An 11,090-nucleotide genomic window follows, 5' to 3' on the forward strand; every position below is an offset into this window, starting at 1 on the left:
AAACCCATACCGATCAGTACTTGAACTTTGATTCGGCGTCGTCAGAACTTTACTAGACAGAATGCATACCATCGTTACAGAAGACAAAGACAAGGAAGAGGAGGAGAGTAGAATTAAGAAGGCAGTGTACAGTTGTGGATACCCTAAGTGGGCGTTTGACAAAGCAAAACAACAGGTGGAAGCAAAAGCAGATTTGGACAAGACCAAAAGAGAGTGGAAGAACACCAATCAGGACACAGAAACTAAAGGCATGGTAATTATCCCTTATGTAGAAGGCCTATCAGAGAAACTCCAGAGGATCTTCCGAAAACATAAGATTCCTGTCGCCATGAAGCCACACAACACGTTGAAAAGGTTACTTGTACACCCAAAGGATAAAGTCGATACCACCAAGACCAGTGGAGTAGTGTATGAAATTGAGTGTAAAAGATGTGACAAGTCCTATATTGGCGAGACGGGACGTCTGTTTGGAGTGAGACTCAAAGAACATCAGAAAGACGCTGAAAAAGTCGCTGGTATAGGAAACACACAAGAAAGAATAGATCTGTGTCAACAACCGAACTTAACAAATCGGCAATAACCGACCACATTGCCATAGAAAATCATGTCATAAACTGGGAAGAGCCTAAACTTCTCGAGAAAGATGGAAACCAGCAAACAAGAGAAGCAATTTGGATCAGAAGACGGGGGGGGGGGATAAAACAGTCAACCGGGACATCGGCAGTTACTCTCTTGATCACGTATACGATCCACTCATAAGAACTCAGCAACCGAGGGATGCGAAAATCGCCGGAAGCAGCGGTCAATCCCGCGGGAAAAGTGGATCACCAGTGGTCATTCTGAAGAAGCCAGGAGCCAAGATGGCGAAAGTCTAAATTATGTGAGTATCCTTGGATTTGACAATCACAAACCAAACCTGATAAAAATATGTTATTAATCATGATGAACACATTCAGTTGAACTCGAAATCATACTGATATTTATTACACCAAAATTAAATACTACTAAATGAAAAAGTTTATAGGCCTATATATATTAGTGACAGTAACAGTAAAGGCTTATAATATTATTGAATGCAATATATAATAATGACACTTCAATACTGAACAAATCTGATTTTAGAATCAACCCGTTTAATAATCGCGAAAGCCCGAGTTAAAAATCGACTATGTACTTTGCATGTTGAGCCGGACTTTGCCCGGGGACTTAGTCCCTAACACACACTGTGAACACACACTGTCAATCATACTTGTTTATCAATCCAATTTTTAAACATGTTAAAACATATTTAACCGCAAGCACGTACAAGACGCGCTCATACACCTAGTACACAAAGCGCCGCACAGTACGATGTAGTTATCAATGGTAATGGCTCGTGCCCGGAGGATTTAAACCATAACGAGATCTGGGCGACCAATCACAAGCTAGATTCATTTAAAGACGCATTACATCATGGCCAATTTTAGTAGGCCAGAAATCCGACAATCTCATCCATAGACAACCGTGTTAAACATGTTAACCGCAATGCAAAGTAAGTAGTCCACTTGGGAAGCCAACAAACAGAGGGAGTACGGTGACTAAAAAGATCAGATCAGACGTGAAAATCTATCAATTGTGCACACATTAATTAAATCAGAGTTTTAATAAAGAGTATGCCCAATGGGCAAGTGGACTACGGAGAAGTCTAGTAAAAAGTGTGATGCTGGAAACATTTATTATCCTGTTTTCAGCTAAAACGTTTGTAAAATATGAAAAAGTGTTTAAGGGAGCTATAGCGTAATGATGCATCAGTCTGTAAGACAGTTAAAAGGATATTTCGTGATCTACAGCTTCAATTGGAATCAACTGAAATTTTGGGAATAACCCAGCAAACAGAATATAAACAGATTATATTTTGGGTTTATGGTTTTGGTAAAAACATTTTAGTACCATTAAATGTCGGGTTAAAAATGTTCATTTTGTATTTTTAAAAAAACACATTGTAAAAATATTTTTTTAATCTTTTCAAAAATGTTATTGAAAAATATTTACTTCAAACATTTTTTGCCAAATATTTTGTCAACACTTAATAACAATATGTTACTGTTAGAATGTTTGCTGTAAGTTATCAAAAATGTTTTTGAATGTTATGAAACGTTTTATACCCTTTATAAACCCTTTAGGCCTATATAAGCCGACATTTAAACGTTTTCTGGCAACCTTGTCTAACATTTTGCGAATGCTGGGAAGGGTTTTTTCGTGAATATCTACTGACAAAATGTCATAAAAAGAGGGTGATAGGATCACGAAATTATTATATTAAGGATTTCCACCGTAGTGATGTATAATGCCCTTATGGTTTTATACGTCCGGCATACATGGAGTCGTAAAATACCATGGCTTTATCTATCACGGGCAATAGATCATCATCAATTTCATCTCGTGTTGGTGGATCGCTAGGCGGAAAGAAATGAGTGCTGCTAAACGCTGTATCATAAAACCCTCCTTCTTCTAGTTTATTCGCTTGCTCCAAGATATCGGCTAGCTGCCATGTATCAACCACTCCAGCACCTGCTTCCCATTCCAGAAGATCATCTGAGTATGGGATGCCAACAGCTTCACAATATTGGGAAAGAATAGATCCAGGATGTCTTTGGAGGTCGTCTGCATCTATGATAATCGGGACTTTTTCAAGTTCATGAGATTGTACATACTGATACAACTCGTATAGTTCACCAAAGGCATGTTTTGGTGGGTTCAAATAGGGCGGGAGCTCGTGGTATTGAACGGAATCATCTTGAAGAAGTTTGGCACATAGCTTCTTGGCGGACGAATACATCTTTCTCGGATCACGGATTAAAAACGTATGGTGGTAGCCTTCTGGTATCAAAGAATAGCGCTCTCGCAGGGCAAACGCGAAGTCTTTACAGAAGACAATCTGCTTTCCTGGATAATCTGCTTCCAGCATCTTTTTCACCCAATCATAGGAGGAGAGACTTACGTCATATCCATTCGATGACATTGTTGAAGCTTTGGCCAACATGGCGTCAAATATGGCTTGCATCTTTGAGCCATCGTCTCGGAGTCTTTCTGGACCACAACAGTTAGCAATGTTAAAGGGTTCATTTATGATTTGGATACCGTCAACGAAACTGAGACATTTTGTAAAGACTGTGGAGAGGCTACGATTTACAGTCCATAGGAGCACCCTGTTGGTTGCTTGGGTTGAGTCAGACATCGTATCAAGTCCTGCATTAGTTTAAAATGCATGTACAAAACACAAGTTAATGAATATAAAACCATTTTTAAATACTTATAAAAACTTGACGAAAAGGTTAATGATCTTGACCTAGAAGGTTCAGTTTCGAGCATTATTATGTTTTGATGAATCCAAGTGTGTGAAAATATTGGATCCAAAACATAGTAATGGTAAAATTGGATGCTTTACGTCCAATATTTTTGGTCTCGATATGAGTTTTAAAATATTGGACTCGGCTATACGGCTCGTCCAATATCTTACAACTCATAGCTCGACCAATAAACATGATAAATAAGGGCTCAATAGATCCAATTTTATATCAATATTGGGTTAATTTCAGTCACTCAGAATACCACAGAAAAATATTTAAATGAATGGTGATGTTCGGCCATTAAAGTTTTTGTTTGTTTGTTTTTTTGTTTTGTTTTGTTAGTTTTTTGCTTTTTTTTGCGAGAAACCCTTAGAGGGGGATTGATTGAAAACAATGTTCAGACATGCATGGGTCTCTTTTAATTTATAATGCTACGAATGTACAATCGGTAACATTATTGACGTTATAATTATCTATATAGTAACAAAAATCCATAGATATGATGGGTCCCTAGCTTAACCAGGGCCGGATTTCACATTGGGGCAGATTGAACCGGTCCCACAAAATTGCCATATGCATCTTCCTTTTAGCCGAAAAAACACTATGTTTGGGCCAAAATAGGGTAAAATTGCACAATTTTGATAGCTAAAACCTATTGAAATAGGAGCAAAATATGCTCATACCCCCTCTAAATTTTAATGCATCCACCACCACTGTAGATCTTATGTAAGCAAAACTTGGCCAATTGGTGAGTTTGGGGTCTCCAAATTTTTGCCTGGCCCAATGCCCCCAAAAAGGTAAATCCGGCCCTGGCTATAATGTTATTACCATGGACGTTATATTAATAAATAAAAGTCCTTAGACTGACTAACAAGATAATGGGTCCCTAGCTACATCGTCAAAATTACCCTTAGAAAGATGTAATACGGTAGATCGACAGCACGAGCCTCACACGTCCGTCAAAAATAATTCAAGAAGGGGGCCTACTCCCCCCTCCGCAGCCCTACAATGAAACTATTTCATGATAACCCGTACCCCCGAAGCACATCAAAAATTTTGGTGGGTATGCTCCCCCGGAATTTTGAGGTGGTGGGTCTTTGGGAGCTGACGGCGTACCGGTAAAATGGGGTCTTTTGGAGCTGCGAAAAGTCAAAATCATGGGTCTTTCTTGGCTTTTTGGTTGAAAATCGCCTGAAAAAACAAGAAATATGAAGAATGAGCAATTTTTGGGTCTTTTAGAGCTGAAATTATCAAAATCAAGGGTCTTTCGGAGCTTTATTTTGGTCAAATATAGGGGTCTTTCGAGCTGCGAAACCCCAAAGGGGGGTCTTTCCGGGGAGCATACCCGTATGGTCATTTGTGTTGAGTGCCCCCCGGCCCGTACCCCGAGATGATTAACAATTTACTTACTGTTTTTACGAAAAGCAACAAATATAGGACTCCTGACTGCTACTCGTCTTTATCAGGCAGCCAACACAGCGGCGAGAGGTTCATCACAGAATAAAGTCCAGCTTGAATTTTGTTAGCCTTTTATCTCGAAATCCTTGGTATATAATGGACATTGGCCAGATATGGTGGCTAAGTATCATTGAACTTGACCGTATGCTGGTTCTGGTCACATCGGGCTTATCTCACACACAGGGGGTGTAGATAACCCCCATTTGAAATTCACACTCCCTGTGTGGAAGATTAAGATCATGTCTTCCATAGGAGGTGTATGGGTTTCAACTGGAATAGCTTATTGGTGTCGAACCAGAGGAGATATCTTACACTTCCCACAATGCATTTTTCCCATTTTCTGAACCGATTTGCTATCTAGTATAACATGGGTCGATAGTGACCAAAGGTACCTCATCTAGAGGTTGCAAATTATATTTATATCATGACTATCGACCCATATTTAGCCAGTCTATTCTCAAAATAAAAACAAAGGGAACCTGTACAAAGTGATGAGAAGTGTCATGATATGACATGAGTTATCATGTTGCAAAGGATTCTGGGAAGTGTAATATATCTTCTCTGGTGTCGAACTGGCCTAGATTATCTACGCATATGATTTGTTGCACGAGTATCAATAGATGAATAAGTTATTACTTCTATCATCTAAAACGTTGGTAAACTATGCCAAATTGTTTAAGAGATTCTGTAGCGTACCCAGCAAACACAAACGTTTCGAAATTATTCGCAAAAGGTTAGAAAAGATGACCAGAAAATGTTTAAATGTCAGGTTATATGCCTATAAAGAAAATTGGTATAGTTCGGTCTTCAATTATAAGGGCTCTGCGCTAGCCAATGGCTTCAACATATCTCCAAGTTTTGAGATATTTTCTCAAAATATCATGAGCTATCTTAATAAGAACTAGGTTTATTTGTACTCCTTTTAATGCATTTTTCATGCTGATTCCAAATTTGGTCATGAACACTTACAATTCTGATTTTTAAAAATTCTTTTATTGAATTTAAAACTCATCATCTGCAGTCGAAACCCGGGTGAAGAGAGTGTTAATATGGGATTCTGTGTCGCAATGATGTGTAATGCCCTTATTCTGGTTTTATGCGTGCAGCATAAATGGAGGCATAAAATCTCATAGCTTTCTAAAGATCGCACAAAAAGTACCGCAGCCGCGCCGTTACAAATACGCCAGAATATTTTAATATACACCAATCCGAGAAGCGTTTACTGTATTTGGCCCTCTATTGACGGCAACACAGATGTACCAGAGCGGAGATTTAATTCGTAATTCAATACTCATGATTGTGTATTGAATATCACTGTTGTGTACAATTCCCGGGTACAATTCTGTATAGCACACAATAAATAATGGATAGAACCCCCGACCTCGGGACACCGCAGTTTTACATCGGGGACACCGCAGTAATGGCGAAGTCGGATAGGTGTATAGAAAGAATGGTGCTTTATATACTCGCATTTTGATATCCCATACGCCTAATTTCGTTTAATATTAACAACACATCAGTATTTTTTTTAACCCAAATTTAAAAGTTGTATTGATTTGAATTCAGCGCGAAGATAATGCGGGTTTTAATCACGCAATCATGAGAGACTTACGTCACTTTACTTGATGGCATTGTTGAAGCTTTGTCCAACATGGCGTTAAATATTCGTTTCGGAGACTTTCTGGCCCAAGAAAAGGTTCATCTATGACCGTCAATGAAACAAAGACATTTTGAGACGACTGTGGAGAGAATACTACTACAGAAGCACCTACCTGTTGGTTGCTTGGTTAGACGCGGTCGAAGCAGCCAAAATATCGATTTTCATTATCTAAATCAATATAATTGAAAAATAACACTTTGATGTTTGCAAAAGTTCATTCTACAAATCATATACTTTGAAAACTTGATTGATTTATCGTTGTAAATGAGAGATGTACGTTTTACAAAGTTTTGTTGTTTCAGTCCTCTTGACAACATAACCCAAGAACCACAGCCTCCACAGGACCTACAAAAGTATATCTGTGATCTTTGAATTCTTCTACACACTCGCTATGAAACGATCAATGCCATTTTTGCCAAAGCTCACTACCATTCGCAAGATGCTGTGAACTACCAAATTGCAACAGTTTAAAATAGCTGCTAACCTTAAGTCTGACATTGTATCAAGTCCTGAATTAGTCATGTTAGTGCAAAATGCATTAGAAAATTCAACTTATTTTATATCATAAAACCATTTCAAAATGATTAATTATATCACCATGCGTCGCTTGAGCATGACCCAGAATAATTAAGGTCCAGGTCAATTGAGCAATAAGTTACTCGTAAGTTAGAAACCTGGTTTAGAAATAACAAAAGATATTTAAATAAATAATGTTTAATGTCCATTTTATGGTTTTATTCGTGCAGCATACATGGAGTCGTAAAATACCATGGCTTTATCTATCAAAGGCAATAGATCATCATCAATTTCATCTCGTTTTGGTGGATCGCTAGGCGGAAAGAAATGAGAGCTGCTAAACGCTGTATCATAAGGTCCCTTTTCTTCTAGTTTCGCTAGCTCCAAGATGTTGGCTAGCTTCCACGTATCCGCCACACTATCCCCTGCTTCCCATTCCAGAAGATCATCTGAGTATGGAATCCCAACAGCTTCACAATATTGGGAAAGAACAGATCCGGGATCTCTTTGGAGGTCGTCTGCGTCTATGATAATTGGGTGTTTTTCAAGACCATGAGACTGTACATGCTGATATAACTCGTATAGTTCACCAAAGGCAAGCTTTGGTGGGTTCAAATACGGAGGAAGCTCGTGGTATTGAAAGGAATCATCTTGAAAAAGTTTGACATATAGCTTCTGCGTGGACGAGAACACCTTTCTCGGATCACGGATTAAAAACGTATGGCGGTATCCGTCGGGTATCATGGAATAGCGCTCTCTCAAGGCAAACGCGAAGTCCTTACAGAAGACAATCTGCTTTCCTGGATAATCTGCTTCCAGCATCGTCTTCACCGAGTCATAGGTGGAGAGACTTGCGTCATATCCACTTGATGGAGTTGTTGAAGCCATGGCCAACATGTCGTCAAATATGGCTTGGATCTTTGAGCCATCCTTTCGGAGTCTTTCTGGCCCAAAACTATTTGCCACGTTAAAAGGTTCGTTCGGATACCTTCAACGAAACTAAGACATTTTGTAAAGACTGTGGAGAGACTACGTCCTACAGTCCATAGGAACACCCTGTTGGTTGCTTTGTTTGACTCAGACATCGTATAAAGTCCTGCAAAATACATGTACAAAATACAAGTTATTTTTATATCAAACCATTTAAAACAAAACGGTAAAGTCGAGACCAAGTCGAGATCACATGACTCATGAGCACATGTCCGTAGCCAAGATTTACTTGAGGGATTGACGCTAATGTTCCCTATATCAGCTTATATATCGTCAAAATTAGCCTTACAAATGTGTAAGGGATTGACAACAAGAGCCGCACACCCCCATGATTAAAAATAATACAAATACCCCCCCCCATCCCTCCCCGGGCCTACAATAAAACAAATTTATGATACCCCCGGACTGCCTAACACAAAAAGCAACAAAATAACATACGATTGGTGGCTTGTTCCATTTAATAACGGACCACAATGCACCTTGGCCTTACCATGTCAAATAAATGTTACATAATGTGTTGAACCCAGATAAACACTTGTATCATGTACTTGTTTTCTAATCAAAACAAAGTTTGGACTGTCTGTAGTACTCTAGAATGCATATCAAATAGTAAATAGTTAGAAAAATGCCAAAAAGTACAAGGTGTTTGGTCAAAATGTACTAGTTGAGAGCTGAATCAACATCTTGTCCTCCCACAACTGTAAAATCACTGGCGTGTGACAATTAATAAGGAGTCAGCGGTTATTTTTGTGAGCCGAGTAAAAATGCAGTTGCGCCATATAGTGTAGTGCAGTGTGACGGGGATCCGAAATGTCCTAGCAAACCGCGTTCGGTCTCCCCTGTATGTGCTATAGACGGCGCGCTTCCTAATTGCATGAGAAGTGACGCAATCCGGAAATGGCAGTGACCAGCAATTTCATGAATTTGTGTGTAAACAACCCGGAACGAGTGATATTTATCACTAAAACAGTGCTGGGGATTCAGGTAGTTATAAATATATAATTAAGATTTGAGTAAACAAACATCTATAGCACATGATGAGCCCGCTGGCGTGTGTTTAAGTGCTCTCAAATGATAGAAATCAATGTTTTCTGGTGCGTATTTTGCATTCAGATCTGCATTCAAATTGCATGTAAATAAAACATGGTCGCCAAGATTTGCGTATTTTTGACATGACAATCTTGAGTTTGGGCTCAGAATCCTCTTTGTTGACATAATGTCAGGTGCTAAATGGTGTGTAGGGGTCATCACTAATGTGTATATATCATGATGTTAACTTCGTTAGAGTAAGACATGAGTGGTTGGCCGTAAACTTAGTCATTTTCTAGATTATCTTCATTTTGGAAATTGATATTTTACCATTTGTCGCGTAAGCAATAGGGTCATAGGACAAGGTACATGCTTGCTGCGATACATACACGTACGAGTACGGTTTGCCATACAAAGCATTGTGTAGGATGTATAAAATAGATTGAATGTTGTACTTTGTTTATATTATGTCAGATGCTCCTAATTAAGTGATTGCTCGCCCATTGTTGTGAACTCATGTACCAAAATAATAGACCAAAATGTTGTTTGGCATGGATTATTTGGATGTTCATAATTAATTGATTAATTGCTTTTCTGTTTGTCATGATGTCAGCTCAGAGGACCAAAATTGCCAAAAGAATGTGTGTCTTACCAATGTTCATTTCAGATTAAAAGAAATCAATCTTTCATATCAGTGGTGTTTACATTTCAATCATGTGAAGTTTGAGTAAACAGGTGATAATGATGTGTCTTCATATTATGCATTTATATAAACTTGTGTGTAGGCGTATAAATGTCAGTTATGCAAAATGGCATCAGGTTTGAGCAGAAGTGCCATTATTTATTGTAGCTCATTGCAATGCAAAATGGAACTATAGTCATGGTCCAGAGATTATTCATGTGTCAAGTAAATATTATTGTTTCATTGGGTTGTAGGTTGGCGTGAATGAAACAGAATTAAAAATCATTCCATTTTAGATTACCGTATTCTATTGCAACTGTTTGAGTGTAAAAAGTGGCGGAAGTAAATAAGTGGTAAAAATCAACATTTGTTTATTTAGTGTAAAGGCGAGCGAGTTAAGGACAAATGTGAACCAAAGGGTTGCAAAAGAAATATTGGTGCTTTTTCTGAAAGTAAGGCCTAGTTAAAATGACAAATAGGCCTAGTGTCATATTTTTATATGGTGCTGATTATGCAAATTTTATTGTGTATCATAATTATGTGTGTCTATGCGTCATATTTTATATTGAACCGTCCATTTTATATGCCAAATGTGTGTCTGGTTGCATAAAAGCCAGCCAGCTTTTTATATATAATCATGTGTGCAACAACTGATCACATAAAGTGAGTCCGATTTAAAACATGTGTTCTTAATAATGTGTGCTACCAATCTGTGTACCTAATTCAGGACCAAATTCACAGGTACAATTTTATATTGTGATTTCTTGCTTAACCAAAAATATTACTCCAAAATGTGAGTTTGTGAAGTCGAGGTATAAGTCGAGTTCAGGCGAGTTATCATTTATTCTTTTTATTTCAACCAAATATGTAGGTCCTCTATTTGGAAGTTATTAAAGCATTATTTGTTTTGTGAGCCCAGTAGGCCTTCACTAATTAGTAGTACATTCCAAAAGAAAGGTAACTCACTAACCATGTTTTGGTATATTATACAGGTAGCACAAAATACTTTTACATGCTTTGTTGAAATTGTGTGTTATAAAAATGAATCCTTGCTATTAATGTGCACTATTTTGTCAATTGCTCTATTTCAAAAGTTCTCACATGCCACGAGTCGTGTGTTGGCGAGTTTGATTTTCTTTGTAGAGTTGTTGAGCGAGTTGGTTTAGACTATCATGTTGTGGGGAAATACACACATGAACCCAAATTAACTCCTTTTATTATTTCTTTGTGAAGTGACTAATGATAGCCAATGTTTAAATATCATTGTACTTCTCACATGGTGCACAATTAGCAGGTACTCAAAGTAATTAATTATATGTTTCTCAGTAATAAAAATATTTGTAATATTGCAACATAATGTATAATGCTCAATAGTGACCAGGAGTGCGCTTGTGCTGGACAGTCATTACTAAGGAGAGTTATACGT

General features: G+C 38.1%; 1 protein-coding gene across 1 annotated transcript; it reads right to left on the minus strand.

Annotated features, from left to right (window-relative positions):
• Positions 1–2,332: 2,332 nt before the first annotated feature.
• LOC140144161 (uncharacterized) lies at positions 2,333–3,217 on the minus strand. The gene has a single exon (XM_072165989.1). The coding sequence runs from the start codon at positions 3,215–3,217 to the stop codon at positions 2,333–2,335; it is 885 nt and encodes a 294-aa protein (XP_072022090.1).
• Between the last annotated feature and the right edge of the window lie 7,873 nt (positions 3,218–11,090).

The sequence above is a fragment of the Amphiura filiformis genome, chromosome 2 (genome assembly GCF_039555335.1).
Source record: "Amphiura filiformis chromosome 2, Afil_fr2py, whole genome shotgun sequence".
In the NCBI taxonomy this organism is placed as follows: domain Eukaryota; kingdom Metazoa; phylum Echinodermata; class Ophiuroidea; order Amphilepidida; family Amphiuridae; genus Amphiura; species Amphiura filiformis.